The sequence below is a fragment of the Anas acuta genome, chromosome Z, assembly GCF_963932015.1.
Source record: "Anas acuta chromosome Z, bAnaAcu1.1, whole genome shotgun sequence".
Lineage (NCBI taxonomy): Eukaryota > Metazoa > Chordata > Aves > Anseriformes > Anatidae > Anas > Anas acuta.
Window position 1 is genome coordinate 31,768,358 of NC_089017.1, and position 22,685 is coordinate 31,791,042.

General features: G+C 39.0%; 1 protein-coding gene across 2 annotated transcripts in view; it reads left to right on the top strand.

Moving 5' to 3' along the window:
* The window catches only part of FOCAD (focadhesin), a 116,258-nt gene that overhangs the window by 32,146 nt on the left and 61,427 nt on the right, over positions 1–22,685 (top strand). For both annotated transcript variants that reach the window (XM_068665959.1, XM_068665960.1), the window contains 4 exons: positions 18,143–18,247; positions 18,685–18,786; positions 19,317–19,447; positions 21,063–21,189. In XM_068665959.1, the coding sequence (XP_068522060.1) occupies positions 18,143–18,247; positions 18,685–18,786; positions 19,317–19,447; positions 21,063–21,189 (465 nt within the window). The remainder of the gene's footprint in view (positions 1–18,142; positions 18,248–18,684; positions 18,787–19,316; positions 19,448–21,062; positions 21,190–22,685) is intronic.

Genomic DNA, 22,685 nt, shown 5'->3' on the forward strand with positions numbered 1-22,685 from the left:
TGCAGGGATAGGGCTTGATTCTGCAGCAGGAGGGGGACAAGGCTGCCACCATTTCTTGCCCTCAGGTCCAGCAAGTAGTGAGACTGAGTTTGTGTTGCACACATGGAGCACGTGTGCATCACATATCTGTGGCTGTATTTATATAATACAGAGATGCAAAGCACTCATGAACACAAAGAGCGCCAGTGGCCTCGTGCTGCTCCCCTTTTCAACAGTGCAGGTTGAAGGTCTGCTAGTGGGAATGCGTATATGTGTTCAGTATGGATGTCTGCAGCAGCAGGGCTCAGACACTGTGTACATGCAGGTTGGCCTCTGGATCCCGGTCTCCCCATTTGCTGGCATCTGGACCTAAGAGCCCCTGAGGCCACAGCTACGCTGCAGTTGTTGATACAGACTGCCCTCCACTCCTACATCCACAAGTCTGTGCATGTGTGTGCACCCAGCCAGCTGGACTCCCCTGTAGGGAGTACCCTTAGAGATGCACGCATGAACATGTACACACTTGTGTATGTACACAAACCCAAAGCTCACCAGAACTCCCCTGGTCCTTTTTGGGCTTTTCAAGATGAAAAATTTTGTGTGTCATGTACACACAAATACGTATGTATTATTTCTCTGTTTTGTAGTGTTTATCGGTTCTTCAGGCATAGGAAAACAACTGGCTTATTTAGTGAAACTACTTAATTAGTATGAAAATACAACACACAAAAAAAAAGTTGAAAAGAGGCTACTAAACCATTTCTGGCTTTTGTTGATTGCATATTGCTGTTCCCTGTGTCCTTTTGTGGTTACTGGAGGACTGCCATGTCCATTATAATGTATGCAGTCATGCTTTTTAAAAATATCTCCATAGTCTGTACCATCCTTCCTTCCTTCAGTAGTGAATTCAAGCCAGATTTATGCAGTATGCTTATACTTTCTTGCCTATTTTAGAAAGATGAATGTAGATACCTGGCTTTTTAATGTAGATACAGTAATATGTAGCAGAAGAGTCATTGTGTATAAACAACAGTCTTAACTTGTGAAATAGAAAAATGTGGGGAAGGGAAAAGTGTTGCTTCAAGTCTCAGATATGCTGTAAAGACAAGTTTGCTTCACTTTTAAAATTACTTTCTGTTTCAAATAGCTATCTAATCTGTAGCACAAAAGTTGGGAAAAGATAAGGCTTATGGAGTGTGTGCTTGATGTCTTAGGGTACTGAATTCTACATTGCAGTCCAGGATGTGCTTGCTATTAAACATGTACTGAAACACTATGGACCATTATACACTGCTCTGGGAGATAACTGTAGTTCTCAAACTGGAGAAGTTTCTAAACTCGGTGCCATCTCCATCTTTCGTGGGTTGCCTACAGTTAACTTTCTTAAATATGTCTGTTCAATTTTCTGTCCAATGCTCCTTTGCTTTGTTGTTTTCTTTTGTGGGTGTTTTCCACGTGCAGTAGATTGAAACAGATCTGGGAGCATGTGATTTCTTGAATTTTTTTCTCAGCTTGATTGAACTTCTTGTATTTTGTAAACTTTATTGTATTTCTAGCATTGTATACAATCATATTCCTGTGTCATAGTTGATTTTTGTGGATTTTAATTATATTTCAGAGTCACAGAATGCTTGAGGTTGGAAGGCATCTCTGGAGATGTAGTCCAATTTCCCTGTTCAAGCAGGGTTCCCTAGAGCACATTAGCCCAGACTGTGTCCAGACAGATTTGGAATATCTCCAGGGAAGGAAGCTCCACAGTGTCTCTGGGAAGCTGTTCAAGTGCTCAGTGACCCTCGCAGTAAAGAATTTTTTCCTTATGTTCAGACAGAACTACCTGTATTTCAGCTTGTGCTTATTGCTTCTTGTCCTGTCACTGGGCAACGCTGAGAAGAATCTGGCCCCATGTTCTTGACACCCTCCCTTCAGATACTTACCCATATTGGTTGGATCGACCTAAACCTTCTCTTCTTCAGGCAGAATCGTCTGAAAAAGCCCTAGCCTATTCTCACATGAGAGATGTTCCAGTCCTTCAATTGTTGTAGTAGCCTGTCCTGGTTCCATGTGGGGTAGAGTTGATTTTCCTCCTAGTAGCTGGCGCAATGCTGTGTTTTGGATTTAGGATGAGAATAATGCTGATAACACACCAATGTTTTAGTTGCAGAATAGTGCTTACAGTAAGTCAGGGACTTTTCAGCTTGTCATACCACTCTGCCAGTGAGGAGGCTGGGGGTGCACATGGAGCTGAGAGGGGACAGAACCAGGGCAGCTGGCCCAAAGGGCCATCCCATACCATATGGCATCATGTTGAACAATTAACGTAGGGTGGCTGGCCCGGTGGTTGGAGGGAGCCACTGCTTGGGGATGGGCATCAGTCAGCAGGTGGTGTGCAGCTGCATTGTGCATCATTTACTTTGATCATTATTATCATTATTTATTATTATTATTTATTTCTCTTCCTCTTCTGTCCTATTAAACTGTTTTTATCTCAACCCATGGGATTTTACTTTTTTTTTTTTTTTCTCCTAGTGATTCTCTCCCCCACCCCACTGGTGTGTGGGGTGGTGAACAAATGGCTGTGTTGCTGAGCTGCCTGCTGGGTTACACCACAACATAGCCCTTTGCTGGACTTGCTCCAGTAGCTCCATGTCTCTCTACTTATATTTCTGGACCTAGTATTGACCCTTAGGGCACCCTGCTATCTACAGGCCATAAACTAGGCTCTGTGCCACTGCTCAGAAACCTCTGAGACCTGCCATTCAGGCAGTTCTCAGGCCACCTCATGGTCCACTCATCCAGCATGCCGCTTTCTGAGCTTGCCTATGGGGATATCATAGGAGACAGTGTCAAAAGCCTTGCTTAAGTCTGGGTAGACAACATCCACTACTTTACCCTCAGCTATCCAGACCAGTTGTCCCATCATAGAAGACAATCATGTTAAGTATGATTTCCCTTTGGTGAATCTGTGGTGGCCACTCCTGATCACCTTCTTGTCTTCCACATGCTTAAAGACTGTGGTGTAATGACCACTCGGACACCGGGATTTCTTTAAGGATCAATAACTTCAACTAACTGTATTGAGGACAGCCTCCCTTCTTATACCATTAGCTCTACAAGTGGTACTTTCCCAGTAGCTATTCATTTGTTAACAACTTTGCCCGGCAACAGCAAGCATTTAGCCACTTATATAACTCACTTACATTCTTTATGGCCTCACTAGCCTGATGTTATCACCAACTATGGGGATTGTCGACCCCCATGGCGATACTCGCACGAAAGATGGACTCCAAGTTTCAGGGACTGAGTGAGGCCGGCTGCCCTTTAGTTCCTTGGGTCCGTCTTCTTGCCCCTTTTTGAAGACTGGGGTGACATTTGTATTCTTCCAGTCCTCTGGCATCTCTCCGGACTGTCATGACCTTTCAAAGACAATTGAGTGTCCCAGCAGTGATGTTAGCCAGCTCCCTCACTACTTGTGGGTGCATCCCCTCAGGACACATGGACTTACTGGATGTCAGGTTTGCCTAAATGATCTCTAACCTCATTCTTTTCAACACAGTTTTATTTATTTATTTATTGGATTATATGTGAGAATGTTGTGGTTTAACCCAACAGGCAGGTAAGCACCACACAGGCATTCTCTCAGTGTTACCCCCACCCCCTGCCCAGTGGGATTGGGTAGAGAATTGCAGGGGGGAAGGGAGGAAAGGTAAAAGCTTCTGGGTTGAGATAAAGACAGTTTAATAGGACAGAGAGGAAGGGAAAGATAATAATGAAAATAGTAAAAGAATATACCAAGCAAGTGATGCCCAGTGGTATTGCTCACCACCTGCTGACTGATGCCCAGCCTGTCCCCACGCAGCCTCACCCACCCCCCACCCTCTGGCCAGCCACCCCAGTTTATTGTTCAGCATGACATTATACAGTGTGGGACACCCCTCTGGCCAGCCTGGGCCACCTGTCCTGGCTGTGTCCCCCCAGCTCCTGGAGCACTCCCAGCCTCCTCGCTGGCAGGGCAGCATGAGTTGCTGGAAAGGCCTTGGCTCTGTGTGAGCACTGCTCTGCAGCAACTAAAACATCTATGTGTTATCAGCATTATTATTTATCCTATTTATCAGCATTATTATTATTTATCCTAAACCCAAAACACAGCACCATACCAGCTACTAGGAGGAAAATTAACTCTACACAATCTGTAACCAAGACAGAAGTGATTCTGACTTCTGTTTAGACACGTAGTAACAGATTAAAAATTCTGTTTCTTAGTCTGGAAAAAGTGGTGGCCTTCTGCTGTGTAATTACTCATCAGGACTGTGAGCATTATGTAGGCATGGAAGAATGTGTAGAATGTGTTCGTTTACTCAAACTGTAAGATCATTATTAGGGGGAAAGGAAATTGTATTATTTACATCTTAACTAAAGTGACAAAAAGCCTTTGGATGCATTGTTCTACAGTGTAGTTGGGTTTCCAAGAAATGGGTGACCTCCAAATATGTTTAACTCATGGCGTTTCTCACTACAGCTTGATGAAGTAGACTTCATCATTTGGAGGGAGAAATTTAAAAAGGAATGTTTAAGTGTCATTAAAAGGGTGTTTGATTGTGGTGTCTGTAGCGATAGTGACCCACAGAAAGCGGACTCCACGGTCAGATAGTACAGTAGGTGTGTTTATTCAGTGCTGGGCAGCACAGGAGGTAGTCCCACCAAAGTCGTGCGCACCTGACGTGGCAACGTGCCTTGGTTATATGCAGTGAAGAGTTACATATGCATGAAGATTCACAATATACCTATACATATGCATAACCTGTCCCCACTTCGTATTAAAATTAGTTCCAAGGAATCATTTCCATAAACTCCTCCCATCCGCGCTTGCGCAGTGTATCCTGGTGGTGGTCGTCTGGGGGTCGTGGGGATGAAGATTGATGACTCTTCCTCGTCACCGCTAGTTGACCTCTTGTCTCTGTGCAGACTCAGTTGCTCCTTCGCTCTTGTCCATCTGCAGGACCACTTTCTGCCAGTTTTTTAAGATAGGCTCACACTCTTACTAGGAGATTGACCTTGGTAAGGGGCCCAAGGCTTCTTGCTTTAATTAATTTGCACAATGCACCATAGTTAGCAAAGACGCTAAGTAGCATCCTCATTTAATGCTGTCAGTGCTCTGTCTCTACTTGATAAGATTCTCCTAACTCCCTCTCTCAATAGCACTGACTTTTCTTTTTGGTCTGGAAGAAAACAATGGATGTAGCATGTTGGCAACAGCTATAATAGTGAAGAGAAAATTGCAAACTGAACTGAAAAGTGCAACCAACTTAAGTGTCTGTAACACAGCTGTTGCATACTTCGAACAACAAGAAGCCATCAATTAGACTGAAGAAGGTCTCTGGTCAATTTACTGTTGGAGTATATTAATGCCTGTTGTATGTGAATTAATTAGAGAAGTGTTGAACTTTGTTCATTTTATTGTATTTTGTAGTTCCTGTTTTGTCCTGTGTGTGCTGCTGCTATTAAGCTAACGTTAGTAACGTAGCATTTCATTTTTGTGTACATATAGTTGATTACAGAGTCAAAATAATAGTGTTTATACAAATCTTGAATCTCAGTGTTGATATTTATTTAACTTTTTAAGAACCACCTGCAAGGTTACACATTTTATGATTTTGAATTTACAATTCAAAATGAGAACGGGACCTAGTTCCCAGACTGTTTCTTCTTTTCAGAAATATTTGTTCATTGTGCTTGGTATACTCCTTGAATCATGTGTGGAGCTGCTATGGGATGTTACAGATCTGGATTCAGTGGAAACGATGAGATACTGCAAGTTAGAAATGACTCCTCATAGCTAAGCACCTGGCAGAAATACACAAAATGAAGTAATTATCTCTTTTGTGGATATTTCTTCTATTCTTTCTTTGTCCGTTTCACCATCTTTTCTTATTTTCTTATAAAGATTGCTATTTTCTTGCCCATAAATTAATTCTTTATCTAAAACTATGGATTTTAAATCCTTCTATTCTGTTGTAGCTTTGTACCTCTTCTTTCCAGAGCTTGGCTAAACAACAGAGGAGAACTAAAAAGTGTCTGGAAAAAAAAGTCTGATTTGCCTGCATGCTTGCACAGCACTATTCTTAGAGCAAAAGATTTTCTCAGCTGTGGCAAGAGGCCGTCTGAAGATGGTTTTGCTGCTCCAGGGAATGCTTGGTTTCCTTTTCATTTGTCACAGTTTTTTTTGCCACTCTGTTTAAACAAAAATACCAGTGCTGCGTGTTGTTAGTAAAACATACTGGATCGTAAGTGCTCGGTCTGTGGTAGGAAGAAATAAGCACTAAGAGTTCCTAAAAAAAACTTTTTCTGCTTTTCTGCATTACAGAATTGCAGAATGGTTGAGGTTGGAAGGGACCAATGCAGGTCGTCTGGTCCAACTCCTCTGCTCAAGCACAGCCACTTTGAGGAGTAAGCTCAGGGCTGTGTCCAGATGTCTTTTGAATATGTCAAAGGATAGAGACTCCACAACCTCTCTGGGTAACATCTGCTGGTGCTCAGTCCACTTCGCAGTGAAAAATGCTTCTTGATATTTAGATAGAACCTCCTGTGTTTCAGTTTTTGTCACTTCTCAGCCACTCCTCATAAGAGAGGTCTTCCCTTAATCACCTTGGACTCTTTCCAGTATGTCTATGTCTCTCTTGTGCTGGGGGCTCCAGTACTGTACTGGACACAATCCTTCAGGTGTGGTCTCACCAGTGCTCAGTAGAGGGCAAGGATCACCTCTCTTGACCTGCTGGCCATACTTTGGCCTGATGTAGCCAAAAATACCATTAGGTATCTCTGCGGTGGGGGTGGTGTGCTGGTTCATGCTGAACTTGGAGTCCACCAGGACTCCAGGGTCCTTTCCTGCAGAGCTGCTTTGCACCTGGCTGGCCCCCAGCATGTCCTGGTGCCTTGGGTTTCTCCTCAGGTGCAGGACTTTACTCTTCTTGTTGAACTCCATGAGGTTTCTGTCAGACCCTTTCTCCAGCTTGCCCATGTTCCTCTGGATGGCAGCACAACCCTCCGGTGTATCAGCCACTCCTCTCTGTTTTGTGTCATCTGCAGACTTACTGCAGGTGCACTCAGACCCATCATCGAGTCTGTTTAGATGTTAAATAGGACTGGACCCAGTATTGAGCCCTGGGGTACAATGCTAAGTACTGGCCTCCCAGCTAGATTTGATTCTGCTGACCACCAGCCTCTGAGGTTTTTGATCCACCTCACCGCTCATCCAGCCCATACACCAACAACCTGACTGTGGGGATCTTACAGAAGGCAGTGTCCAAGGAGGTGTGCCATACTGAAGTCCAGGAAGACCATATCCACTGATCTTCCCTCATCCGTTCCAGGCATTGCTAACAGGTTTCTGTTACGAGTGTTTCACATATGACTGTAGTCTTCAGGGGCCTGGGGTTTTGGGTTACATGAGGTATAATGGGCTTCAGGGACTTTGCCAGTTAAGACTTATTTGACCAACATTAGTTGTGGCCTGCCTTATCTTATGCTATTTTAGCCCTTATTAAAAGGTAGCTTACTGTGCTGGTTACAAGCTTGTGGTGCATGAAATATTGACAATATTGTTTAAGTGCAAGTTGGAAATGTGGCAGAATAAAAGGATACAATTTCTCATGTCTCACCTCTAGGAAAAATGAAAGGAATCTTTTAATGAGCAAGCAGGTTAGGAATAAGATTGTATTGCTGGAAGATGACACTTCTGTTTCTTACATGCTGCTTAAAAACATGTTTGATGGGAAAGAGGTGAAGCTAATCAATGCCAAGACTGTAAAACTTGCAGGTAATGAAAAATTGTGGTATGACCATGGCAGTGTGATCCTAAGGCAGCAGTCAGAAATCACTGTTTCAGATGCATATTCTTTTGTAACTGCATGAGACTCTTTTTGGGGGGAGAGAATGCAAAGCTTAAGGTAGCTTATTGGTGCTTTATTGGCATAACTTTTTTAGCGAGGTAGTTTTTAGAACTTCATTTCCATGCTTTCATTCGGAAGCACCTAGTTTTATTCAAGGGGCAGGAGCAGGCAAAGTGAATTGCACTTGTAAAAGCACAGCAGTGCTTGTGGAGAGCAACCTGTGTCTCATCTTTAATGTAGTTTCTTCTTGCAAATCTCTTTTCTGTATGCATTCAGAACTGGGAGCAGCACACCCCAACTGTGGCTGTTTTGCCATGCCTGCTAAATACTTTATAAGCAGGAATACAGGCTCTGGGCCTGGTAAATGAGTTGATTATTGTCAAGCAGAAGAGTGGGCAAGTCTGGCTGCATGTTCTAACACCTGCAGTAGACATATGTCTGCCTATTCTGAGAAACTTTTCTTTGTTTCTGATCCTAAGTGCTGTTCATAAGCCAGTTTTCTTCTTGTGACTGCCTGACTATGTGAAGACCATCAAGGTAGCTCAGGCTTTTTACTTTGGTTTTCCTGTTCTTGTCTTCAGGCCATCTCAAACTTGGCTTGCTGCAGTAGGTCTTCAAGTTCTGTGATGAGTCAGTAACACATTGAAGACACTGAAAGAGTAAAGGCATAATGCTTTGGTTATTAACAATTTGATGTAGTTGTTCAGCGTGTAATTTGGCAGTGATTAAAAGAAACACTAACCTGCTGAAAAAACATGACAGAAGTAATATGACACCTGGGCAGCATGGCCTGAGCTGTGCCTGTTGGGAATGATTCTGCTCTGAATTTCACTGCAGCAATACAGGATAGCACAACTGACTGTAAATTAACAGTTTTAGAGACAAACGCAAATGAAAGTCAGCAGAGCTGCAGAAGCTTTTGACAGATACAGGGAACAGGATTAAAAGTTGTTGTATAGCAAGATGTTAGTGAATTTATTTACTTTGTCATGTTGTGCTGATTTAAGGCTAAGTTTTTGTGGACCAATACAATAAATAAGATTGATTGATGAATACAACCTCTTGAGCTAATGATGCCTGTCTGTCTACATCAGAACTAAGAAGCCTTTCATTCTGGTAAGAAAGTCCTTCATTGGGAAAAACAGCTTCTGCCCAGATACAGTTTCAGCTTTCCCTTACAATTGCATCATATTTTTTTGTTTCCCTAATGATCAGTAGAACTCCATGTGAATTAGAAATTGTTGTTTAAAATGCAAAACACAAGCCCGAAACTGTTGATCACCTCTAACTGGGGAATATTTAACTTGCTAATAGGGACTACAAATGGTGAATTTTTAGTCTTTTAAATTACTCTGGACTTTAAAATACTTTGCTGCAAAATATGCAAAGTATTCAGATGTCTTCTTAGTAGTATCACATAAAGCAATCAGTATAATTAGTATTATAGCTGCTGTTTGGATGGGTAATGTTTTAGAAATTCGGAGTGAGAAGAATAGTGTGTTTGGGTTGATGTTTCCCTTCTCAGTCCTTACTACAGCCAAGGAGACTTGCATATTCCACTGTTAGCACTATCTAATGCGTTACTGCCTTCTAAATAATATTCTTTATTGTGAAAGATCTTAATGCTTTTAAAACTGGGACTTATTGCCTAGCTTAGTTGAACTTGGGATCTCCTGGCGCTTGTCATGCCTCTGACAAGTTATTTTAGTTCTGAGTCTACTTAATGGCTCCACAGAGATTACAGTGCAGTACAGCAGTGCAATGAAAGGTTATCACGTTTATTGTAGATGCAGTGCTCTCTCTAAGGCAGGAACAATTATCTAGGGCTTGGCTTTCTTTTGGAGTTAAAGTATTTGGGGGAGAAAGCAGTGGAGCTCACATATGGGAGGAATAACTGATTACTTTGATAGTCGGTAAAAAGAAAAAGTAAAGAAAGTAAGCTTAGGCTAACAGACCTCACAGTTTAGTATTGCGAAAGGTAAATAAAATGTCCACAGGGCAAAATGAGAAAGCGTGAGCTTTGCAGACAAACCATGGACTACCTCCTGTACTACAGCAGAGTATGTGAAATTGCTAAGGCATGCTGCCAGTGAAGTTCTGTTATTTTGTGGTTTGGACAATTAGTGCTGATAGTTGTGAATACTGAATAGAAAGGCTACAATGCAAAATCTGAGTTGAAGAATTGTGTTTCCAGATAAGACAGGGTCAGAAACAGGAAATGCACTTGTAGAATGTTATCCTTTATATACTTTTCACATTTACTACAGCTCTACAAGTCAGGTTCACAAACAAGATCTCCATTGCCACACAGAATATTGTTCTTATGAAGAGCCCATAGTCACTGGGATAAATTAATGGAGCATTTCAAAAGCTGTGCTAGGTTTAAAAATAATTAGTATAACTGGTTTGGCAGGCATTTTTCTAGATTTGTTTATTATTTTTTTCCTTATCCTTTGCATGAAGTCCTTTCCAGAGGACTTCAGTGTATGTACAGTGTGTTATGTCCTTCACCACTTAATAAAAGCTTGAAAACCTTGTTGTGTTCTGTGATGAGCAATTATATTAGATCCATTTTTAGCTGATGCATTTTGGAGTAATGATCTGAAACATTGTCCAAGAAAGTCCAGAAATCTTTTTAAAAGGCTGATGCATGAAGAGTACTGTGTGGGCTTTTAGGCTGCCTTAAATCAAATGACTGCAGAGGCTGCACTGACACATGCTGTTCATTAAAGACTTAATATAGTCCTTCTAATCGGATGAATTTTCTTGTTGTGCAAAAACTGTTATTACACTCTGTGTGAAACCAGCCATGCTGCAGGAGAAGAAATTAAATCGTCTGACTGAGAGGTCATTGGTGAATAGTAGCAAGAGATCTATTACCATTATTAGAGGATTATGAGGCTCTAGAGGACATCCATTCTTTTACAGTCTTTCAACTGCTGGAATGAATACTTCAGAGAACTATATCCAAAGATGCATTATTTCATGATCTTTAGGAGTGAGAGTGGAAGAAAAAGGCAAAATACTTCTTTATTCAGGAGACCTGGTTTAAGAATCTGTTGAAATAGATTTGGCTTGCTCAAGTCATGCCTGATGGTGTTGTTCCACATCTCATTATGTGAACTTTGGGAGTAGCTGTTGGGGAATGATCTTGTTGTAGTCTGAGCTTTTGGACAGGTTCTTTGTGGTTGAAGTTCATTGGTTAAGATCATAATGGAGTATGTGTAATTTTTGAAAACCTTGCTTATGTTCTCTTAAAAAGTGCTTGAGTTTTTTGAGATCAGTTTATTTTGCAGCCTTTATAAACAGAATTTTATTTACAGTTGTGCACTGAAGTGAAGGAACCAGTCCTCAGATGTGTGTACTGTTCAATATTTTTGTTTTGCTCAGTGGAGCAAGAAGTGCCAGAGTGCTGAACACTGTTGAAAACCTGGTCACTGGAACCACTGAAAAACTGGTTCACTATCTCTTGCCTAATGGAAAAACAAGGTTATTCCTACCTCATCTCCAAAGTTCAGCCCTGTGTTTCCTAGAAGTAAAACCAGGAACACATTGCAGTGGTGGACCCTTTTCAGTGGTGCTTGGTGACAAGAGGCAACAGACACAAACTGAAGCACAGGAGGTTCTGGCTGAATATGAGGGGGCACTTCTTTACTGTGAGGGTGGCAGAGCACTGGCACAGGTTGCCCAGAGAGGCTGTGGAGTCTCCTCTGGAGATATTCAAAACCTGCCTGGATGCCATCCTGCACAATGTGCTCTAGGTGATCCTGCTCAGCAGGGGGGTTGGACCAGAATATCTTCAGAGGTCCCTTCCAGCCTCAGCCATTCTGTGATTCTATGACATTTTGTGTATTTTTGGTTGGCTCTTTGAGGTGGGGAAGGGGACTGGAGCGATCTCTTAATGTTAAAATTGACCCAAAAGAAACGTCCGAAATAGGTATTCAAGCAAAGAGTGTGTGGCCTAAATCAAGTAAAGTGATATCCTACATTTAGTTAGACAGCATTACTAATACGTATTTGGATTACATTGTTTGAAATGAGTTGTTCCTTTTGGTCACAGCATTTACTATTTTCAGTCTTTTACTTTATTTTATTGTTTTTATTTTGTTTTGGCATAAGAAACAATTTCCCTTCCATAAGGTGTAAGGAAATGCGAACAGAAGAGAAGAATCATCGTCCCTCCCAACTGGCCTCCCATAGCTTGTGTTTTTGAAGATGAAAAATTGTCCTGTAGCTTTAAAAAAAAAAAAAAAAAGTCTTGTTAATAAACAGGAACATTTTGTCTGACATGTTTAATCTTACTTGATACGAGTCAAGTAAAGGGCTGTTGGCATACCTGCACATAATTTTTGAGGTACAAATCATTGCTAATAACAAAATCCAGAATTTTGAAACCCTTTGTCAGATTGATAATGAGAGGCTTGACCTTACTTATGTCCACATCTTCCAGGAGAGTGTGGGATGGAGGAGGCACTTCTGCTGGGCAGTGTGCCTCTCCAGCTTTGGAGCCGCTTTCTATGTGCTGAGCTGATGCTGGCTTTTTGGAGTGTTAAGCCTTTGATTTAGCATAGATGTAATACAGAAATTAGTTCCAGTATTATTTGTGCATTTGCATTACCTGAGTGAGAGAGGAGCCATTTGCTGGCCAGGAATATTTTGTTTTTCTCCTGATCTTGTAGCTTGAATGTAAATTTCCAAACAGGTACATTTAAAGGACAATCCCTTTAAAGAAATAATTAACTGTCCTTATAGTTGCAAGTGCTTAATAATTCCTTGAGAATTTGGCATGTTAAACTTAGTGTAGAATAAACTTCGTAACTAGAAAGTTAATGTGAACACAGGACTTGGAATGAATTTGTCCTCACGGCTGAGGAAAGTTAGGCCTGGTCATACTGATTTTAAAGGATTTGAATGCTTTTATAACTAAAAATTAATAATAATGTTTCTTTTGAATGTCATTTATTTTGTGTGTCATTCAGTCTGATTGTCATTTGCATAGTCCATTGCTGCTGCAACTGAAAAAAAGTGCAGGAAATGGTCTATTGATTAGAAAGCTAGCGTAAGACCCAGTGGAGTAGTGTAAGACACTGTCAGTCAGCAGAAGGTGGGAGAGATCCATAGGAAGTAGCTTAGGTAAGAAAGTTGAGCATTATGAAGACCCATCTCACATCTCTCTTACTGATACAGCTTTTCTGTGCACCACCACAAACCAATGACAGCATTAATCAGGGATGGATATGGTTTGAAGATGTAACAAAACCCTCTTATCCTCAGAGTTGAGTGTATTCCAGGCATTCTGCTGCATGCCAGATGTTTTGGATAATGTTAATCCAAATTAATGTTAATAAGAAGACTTTTCTTCCCTGTTAACACATTGTGCAGTTGTATGGAAGACTGTCTATCTCAGTGAAAGAGCATACAGTGATCTAACTGATGACTTCTGGGCTTATAATAGTTAATGTTAGTGTTCCACCCGGAGGTACGGAATGACCACTGTATGTTTATCACCAAGATTTTACCTCAGATTACTTATAAGATACAGGTAACAGTAAACCAGTGGTTGATTTATTTTTTTCTTAACACTTAAGTTACAACAGGTGCTCAGAAATAAACCTACGTACATCTACCAAAGTTCCTACCCTCGAGTTTTTGTTTTTGTTTTTCTTCTTTTATTATTTGGTTTCTCTGCAAAACTTCCGCTTCCTAAAATTTGACTTAGCCAAAACATGCTCTTGATTTGAAGATGTTAAGTCTTTGATTCTCAGGTCTTACTTTGTGTTCTATTTAATTTAATCAGTTTTAATTCTCTTCCTGTGAACATCCTTGTCTTTTAGGCATTGCTTTTATCCTTTTGGCATGGGTCAAGTGCAGAACACAACAGTGTTGTGCATAGGTTAGGCTAACCAAATCATTGGTTTGGAAGTGGGAAGGGAAATCAATGAATTAAATTTCATGTTTTGAAAGAAGTTTTTATTTTCTATTTTTCAATGTCAACGCGGATGTTTTTATTGGATTTTGAGTGGGCCTAGAAGTAATTAATTAAATTTAATTAAATCCTGCCATTTGCAGATGGGCTTGGAGCTACTTACTTCTCCCACTTGCTGTTGTACTTCAAAGAACATTGTAATAACAAAAAATACTTAATTTGATGGAGGATTAATAAAACATTATGACATGACAGTCTTGAAAGTATGACAAGGCATTTCAAAGACATTTAAGCTAGGAGGAATATTCTGATTAAGGCACATGGTAGGAGCATAAATTCAGGGTAGCCACCAGAGACTGGGGGAGAAGGATCCCAGCTGCTAACTGTGTCTGAAACAGCAGCTGAGCTATGCTGAGAACACTATGGAACGAAAAAGAAAACAGACTTGCTATAAACAGAGAAAAAAAAAAGTAGTTCCGAGAATTTTGGAGGAGGTAAAGACTAAGTCCTCAGTTCTCTTCTACAGGTTACATTAAAACCTTATTCCAAGGTGATGCTATGAGATGGATTTTGCAAGGAGTCACTCCTTTGAATTCTGTGGTGTATACCCATGTGTTAGGTCTGAAAGCAGTGTGAGGTTTAGATTTGTTGTCATACCAGGGAAAATAAGATAACATCAAAGAACCGTAAGTTATGTTGCTTCACAGGGATGTATGTTATGCTTAGAAGTATGTCACTTCTTGTTTTACCTTCACCCTTTTGTGTATGACTCTATTCTGAATGAGTTAGTTTTTTGAGAAAAGCAGACAGATTTCAGAGCAACTTGCGAGGAGTTGGCAGCTGTTCTGGTGAAAATCAGATGTAAAGTCACGTTATCAGAAGGAATAATACCTGTCTCATCCCCTGTCTTGAATTGTCATGAAGATGGTGTTACTTTTTATACTGTTAATGGAAGTGTAGAAGTAAATTTATCTCTGTCTACAACTGTCTTAGGCTATTGAGGCTGCTGAGACAAGGTTATTAGGTCATCAAAGGAGAATATTGGTTAAGAAGTCTGGTTGGGAATGTTCATGTTGGGGCAGACTACTGAAGAATTAAGATATAAAACCACCTGTTGTGGGTGACAGTGTTTCTTGTGGCCCATCTGTTTGACCTCTCACTATAAAGTAATGGTAATGTTTATTATAGATCTAGGTTTCAGGCAGAGGAAGCAAAACCAAAAAAACTTACTAAAGACAAGTCCAGAGAGATGCTTCAGATGAAAAGCTAAATTTGTCACTTATAGCTCTGTGAATTCAGATATGCTATTCTCTATCACCACCACATTGTATATTGATATGTACTAGAAGATATGCAGGGGCAGGTAAACAAGTAATTTCCAGTTAATTACACCTGAAATTCCCAAAATTAATTGATGTATTTTGAAATACATTGGGTTTTGGTCTGCTGTTTCCATAAATCTATCAGGTCTTGTCATGTTTAAGAAGAAAGTTTAATTAACCCATTTGTAATTTACATTTCCTGTGTATAAGAATCTTTAATCCTTTTAAAGGAAGAACACTTGCTCCTACAGCTTTTATTTAGAAAACTAGTCATTATATGTCTATAATTGGAGAACTGAATGTTGTCTCTTCGCATATAAAGCACAAATAATAACTCAGTTTTAGCTCAACAAATTCTGCCCTCATCTGTATCTCTGCTGCTACCTTATTTCTATTTTTGCTCTTTTTCAGACATTGTTTTTATGTGAAAGATACAAACCTCAAAAATCTAATATCTTCAAAAAGCTGTAAAACTGCCCCACTTGCCTTCAGTCCAAAAGAGGTCTGAAAGAAAAGCAGGGTCGGGTGAGGGGAGACAGGTACTACCTAACAGGATGTTTTCAGTTTGGAATAAATGGGAGAAAAAGCAATGCACTGTTAAGCTTTTACTGAAAATGCTCCTGGGTATGGAAGTTTGCAGAAATGAATACTACTGTAAATTCTCAGCTACCTCTATTGACTTTTTGCTTTGAAAACTTAACAGTAGAGCCACTCTTCTGTCTAGGCAGGTGATGGCTGCTTCTACAAAAGGTAAACAACAACCTTGGGAAATGGGGGGGGACAGGCTAGTCCCTTAGTCAAAAATGTCAGGAGATCTTGGGGTAAATAAAGGAATTCATTTTATTTAGAAATGCCATGCGGTAATTGTAAAACTTGAATAAATAATGTATTGTAGTTAATTTCTTATGAATTAACTATAGATTCCAGAACAAAACTTTTACATTTCTGGAAGTACAGATTTGAATTGCTCAACTATAAAAATAGTTCTGTCTTGAAGGACAAATGGCATTTTTTTGGTCTGTACCTCAGAATTAATAATTGCAGATGGAAGGATGCAAAGTCCCTGAGCTCTTGGATTTCAATTTATTATTCTTGCTCTATCAGAAGTTTAGTGACTTCCATGGACTGAGATGGACCTTTGTACAGTGAAAAGTTTTATCTTCCGAAAATATCTGCTTGTGTAAAAATGCATGTTGAGAAAATGGTGTAGTGGAATTTCCCATTAATGTGGTTTGTTTGTTTGTTTGTTTGTTTTGACCTACAGTATGTATAAACGACTTATATACATATAGGGTCAGTTTCGCCAGGAAAAAAATGAGATTTAAGATCACTGAATTATAGACTGGATTGAAAATGGGATCCGGTCCCTTAAAGACTGGATTTGGCAGTTGCTCAGTCTTTCAGTTCAGCCCTGTATGTGTGGTATTTCATACACATTTATTCTCCTGCTTTGGACTTCCTGAGTTTTCTAAAGTTACAGTACTTAAAGTTTACAGGGGAAAATAAGGCTTGGAATAAATAAGCACCACTCTAGAGGAAAGGCTTGGAATTAGTAAGCCCCACTCCAAAGGTAAACAACAAAAGTGAAATGGAGAACTCTATACATCGTTTATCATTTAAGGAAAAGTTATGAAAGCTGAAAGAATTAAAAATAACTGTGTGTGTTTGTCATTGCTAAATATCAAATTTCCTACTTGGCTTTTGTGCTTTTGAGAATGACATTATGTTTTGATACAAGTTTTATCTGTGGAAGTTTAATTGATGTGATTAAGTGAAAATCGTTACTATTGTATAAGGCAGAGTGTGAATAAGTGCTGTGTAATTGCTTTTAAGCATCCATGGAATCAAGTGGGGGAAAAAAAAACAAGCCCATCATGAGTAGATTTAATTTTACATTAGAATCTTCACACGGAAAACAAAGTAAACAAATATAACCACAAGGCTTGTGGAATTTTTTGTGCAGGTCTGAAAGTACAGAAAACAGGTATAAATTAAAAGAGGAATGATGGTTAAAAAAAGCCGCTTTTCACTTCAGGGAAAGCTCTGTGACAATCTTCTACCATATATTAGGAAAATGGAGTAAATTACATTGAATTATGATATGTTTGAGGGTTATGATAGCATCATCAGAATTCCTTTGTAATGACAGAAGTCACTTGAAATAATTTCTTCAGTGATCTATTATGCTTGTTAGTATACCATTTTCACTTAAGGTTCCTTTCAGTATGCCTGTTAAAGAAGTCTCAAGTAAAAATGACTGTATTATGGAAATTGAAGAGGAAATGTTGAACTTCTTGCTATTAATGCTCTTATGTTCAAGGAGTGGAGGACGTATGAATAGCTGTAAATATGCAATTTTAAGTAGCTGAATCTTACTCTGTATTTTAATTCCCCACATGGAAGGAATTCTTAATAGACTGGTATGTTTGAAGAATCATTACACTTCAGAAGGAGACCATTGGTGTCACCACAATATACATGGTAACAAAACCTGCAGCATTTGCATTTGGTTGTGATGTGGTATGTTTAAATAATACTGTCCAGTCATTAAAGGATTTCTTTAAAAAATGACACGTGAAGAGGATTTATGTCAATGATTAACAAGTTAGAGCTTATGGATATTACTAATCTCCAAAATGAGGCCAATTAATACCTGCTGATTATGAGAGCCTTTAAAAATATCCTCTAGGATCTGTTGATGAACATACCAAATTCATAATTGCATTCATTTTTACCTGATTTTCTTGCCAGAGAGGGCCAGTTGTCAGTATTCTTGCCTACTGCAGTCGTTACAGCTGAACATGCATATCAAGGTGCTTCCAAGATGATAACATATTAAGAAGAAATAACTTGAAAGACCAATAAAATTACCAACTTTGAAATTTTCCTTTCGTTTTTGTGGTGGCAGAAAAAGTAATGTGAAAATAGAGGAGTTTCTAGTATGTACTCACAAAATCTATGTTGTGTATGTAAGACACAATATCAAAAACCTAGTTTTGAGGTTGTTTGCTGCTTTTGTTTTATTTTAGGTCCCAAATCTGATCCCAGTTCTGATATTTAAATTGGGAAGACCTTTGGAGCCTGCACTTTACAGGGATATATTGTATACGTTGCCTGCACTGGGTGTACACAAGGTCAGAATGAAAAATTGTTAGGAAAATAAGAATTGTATCAATAAGCCAGTCATTTATTTACAAAGGAATGAGTTATTTAGACTGAGAAATCCTCATTTTGGTTAAAATAATTGATTTGTAAGCCTCAGCATAACTTTCTAATATTTTGGATAGGGCATGATATTTGTGTTAAACGGTGAAATGCATGTGTTTTATTGTCTGTAGTATATCATTATTATTTTTAAATACCCTAAAAATGTGCTCTTGGTTTCATTGCACACTGAGGGTTTTGTTTGTTTTTTTCTCCTCTGGAAAACAACTTCCAGCTTCTTTCTGACATTGTGGTTGGACAGTTACCTAAGTATACCTATACTTGGTTCTAACAATTTGTAAATTTGTCCTTGTTCTTGGACATAAAAAAAAATAAGTGACCTCTGGTTAAAAATAATCTCTTTCAGGTTTGCGTAGCTCAGATTCTACGTACCATACACACGCTGGGTAGCACACCGAAGCTTCGAGCTGTTACTTTGCGGATGATGACCGCTTTATGGGAAAGACAGGTTAGGAAATTCTTGTAACATTACTAAGATACATGTAACTGTAAATTGTAAATTTAATACCTCTAACCAGGGAAGGGAATTCATTTTAATGCATAGCTTACGCTAATGTGTCATTATCAGCACTATAAAGTAAATGGTGGAAGTGGTGCCTTTATTGATTATGTTTCAGTGAAAAATTTCAATAGTATATCATTCAGGAAATCTGCTTTTCATTTCAGTGGGTCTCAGAGTGGAAAACGTTTTTTTTTCCTTGAGAAATAGCTTTCTGTTTTGCATCACGTGCAGTTGGAACAAGACCTTAATAAAAAGGCAATAGCTCGCTTGCCTGTGTATGAAGTAGCAATAGAGATTTGGTCTGTAAAGGCCAGTCAGATCTCATGGCAGCATTAGACTTCAATGGCGAAGAAAAGGAAATTATGATATGCAATAATTAAAAGGAATCAAAAGTCATGCAAAAGTGCTACCAATCAAAAATCTTGCCATCAAGTTTAGAAGGTGCAATAATGATTTTAAAATTAATTTTTTTCTAGGATCGAATTTATCCAGAATTACAGAAGTTCTTGGCAACGTCTGATGTGCCTTCTTTGGCTGTTGACAAAGATGCTCAGTGGGAAAAGCTGATTGCTAAAGCTGCCTGCATAAGAGATATCTGTAGGCAGAGGTAAGTAGAAGAATTAGTTATTAATCTTTGTTATCTGTCTTTTTAAGGAAAAACAAGGTTTTTTTTTTGGAGAAGGTGCCTAATTAATTCTAGCTAGTTTGTTATATTAATTATGGATAATATTTTTCTAGTTGGGTGAGACACTGACTCAGTCATTGAAAATCATGGTAGCTAGTAAGTTTTGGATTTCATAATAAGTAATTGAAAAAACATATAAATAATTTTAAAATTAACAGTAAACAAATGTCATCCTGAAACAAAACAAGTGTCCCATACTGATCCAGATCAGAAAATTGAAGCATGCCAACTGCAAATTATAAAAAGACTAATGAACTATTGGAAGAAACAGCTAAGACTTTTGATCTATTCAAAGAAAGACTGGGTGCTTTTCTGAAAAGTAATTTTTTGTCACATGCAAATTGGTGGTCTTTATTTAGAACTAATAATACTGGCTGCAGAACACAGTTTAACAAATCTGTCTGGATGGTATATTGATCCTTTCTAGTTGTCACAATCCGTGCATGTTGGTCTTTAGTAATAATTTACAGTTTTTGTAAAGATTATTTTTAAACACATTATCAATTACTTCTGGTTTCATGTGCATTATACCATCTTTTTGGTTTGTCACTTACCTTTTGGGTTCTATTTTTCACTTTCTTCTAACAGAAAACTGAAATGAGTCAAAATAAAGATGGAGTTTTAATGTTTAATTTTATCAAACGTTTTCCAAAAAATAGTAAAAAAAAAAAAAAAAAAAAAAAATGAGGGATCGAGAGAGGAATTTAAATGCAGTTGGAGTGTTTTCTTTGACAAGTAAATGCTGTAATTAACATTCAGGTAAAAAGCACTGTTCATAGTGCAGTTAGAAATTACTTGGAAGAAAGTGCGAGCAATTAGAGAAAGCCTGAATGTTCTATGCATATAAAGCACCTCAGCAGATGGTATTTACTCAAAGTTCTTACAGAATCGGTGAGAGGATCTACCAAATCAGTAGGTGAAGGTTGTTTGTTTGTTTGTTTGTTTTTTACCCTGAGAGACTGAATGGATACTAAAAGACTGGAAACAAACAAGTAGCCCATGAAGTCACTGAAGGAGAGAGACCAAAGAAATAGCTGAAGCAAAAATGTATTTGAAAAGAAAGTTCCTAGCTGATGTAAGGATGATTTATCAGGCCAAACAAAGTCTTTTGTTGCCAGAATCTGCAACGATACACAGCAGTGAGTGCCTATAGGGGACTACAAGAAAGAAGCAGAGGGTAGTGTCCTTAATAGCACACAGTAGATTTTATTTCTTGACAACTTCTTGATGGTATAATATTTTCAAATACATCCTTGGAAAAAGAGTTCTGTAACTTAACATTTTGGTGATTTATTTATTTATTTCAAACTTGATATTTCCTGATATACTTCTGTCTGACGTTTAGAGCTCTCTACCACTTCCTCCCTTGTATTTTTTCTTCCTCTCAGTTTTAATCTGTTTTAGTAGTTACTTCTGTAGAACCAATACTTAATGATTTTTTGTATATCCAGTAGAATTTGGGTGTATGCGTGAATACTGTCCTATTATCTTCATGTTTTGTTTGTTTTTTTGTTTTTGTTTTTGTTTTTTCCTTTAGGCCATACCAGCATGGAGCAGACATGCTGGCTGCTATTTCCCAGGTATTAAATGAGTGCACAAAGCCTGATCAAGCTTCACCTGCTGCTATAGTATTACAGGGTCTTCAGGCACTTTGTGAGGCTGAGGTAAGATTAAATTGCCTTGTCACTGTGTTTCATGTTTTGCTTGCAAACATTTTTTTTTTCCCCTAGTAGACTTTATTTTTTGAGCGCATTCAATTCTAACAGATTTTTTCTTCTGGTGAATAGAATTTCTTTCCTCCAGCATTAATTAACTGTTCCTGAGAGACCATACTGTGACTTTTCACTGCAGCAGGTCAGTCCTCTGTGCTTGGGTTAGAATTGAAGTCAGCATCACAGTTTGTGTCAAAAACACCTTTTCATGCATTTTTTCCTTCAGAAACAAAAGGAACAGCTGTCTGGCACATAATTCTGATTGGCTGAAAAGTATGTAAATCATCTTGTTTCTCTTATCTTCTTCCTGGACTACCCTTCTGACTCTTATTCACATAGCTTACCTGGTAGGGAAAGGAATCACTTGTAATGGGGAGGCTCCTGTTTTCATGTAATGCATTCATTAGTGATGATAAGGACAGATGAGCATTGGAACATGCTGCTGTCTCTGTTCTTGGAGGTTTTTGAGTTGCATTTGGATAAAACCTTGAGCAACTGGGCCTGATCTCATACTGACCCTGCTTCAAGCAGGAGATTGGACTAGAAACCTCCTTTCCAACCCAAATTGTCCTGTGGTTCTGTGAACCCCAGAGTTAGGATCTAAGACCCCTTGTTTTCAGTGACATCCCAGACGTGGCAATGCAGACGTGCTTAGAATCACCCTCTGGATACATTGTAGACTGTGCAGGCTGTCTGAGTTAGGGGACTAATGATAGCCTGCAGGAATATGTGATTACCCATTCACTGCCAAACAGCAATTTTAAGTTTATCCGCTTCCTGACTCTTAGTGCAGTGTTTACCGCATTGAAGCTGATCCAGTAAAAGATGCTAGCCATTAGCACATTATACATGTGCAATCACGTCAACAGTTCATGAACAACATATAAAATGGTTAGTAGTCCATAGACATTAGTATTTAATATAGTTAAATAGCTTCAGGCGATAGGTACAGAGAAACAACTTGTTCAGGGTAATTAATGTGTTTGTTTTTGGTATGGAGTATGGCTTTTCTTAAGCTCATAGACATTCTTTGAATGCTGGCCTGAGTATTGGTGGTGTTTTCCCAAGCTGGATTATATTTAGACTTTGTTTTTTGCAAAGAACCAGGAGCTTACTCTATAACAAGTAGACTATCACATCCTATTAAAAAAACATCATTTGAGAACAGAAGTACTGGACTACTGGTGAGAAGTGGGAAGGCTGAGACGACTCATGGTACTCAGAGTAGAAGAAAGGGAATAATCACTTTATGGACACTGAACATTTTCCTTTCCTAATTCTTACAGGCCATCCTGAGCCTGCTTTGTTTCCCTAACTTCATGACAATATAATGCTTTGAGAGACTAGGCCTGTCATGTTGGGATACTGAAACTTTAATAGAGTATATTCCCTTGTGTTTTGGTAAACTGGGTAACCATCTGGGGGTAAGTAAGGCAGTCTATCCTTTT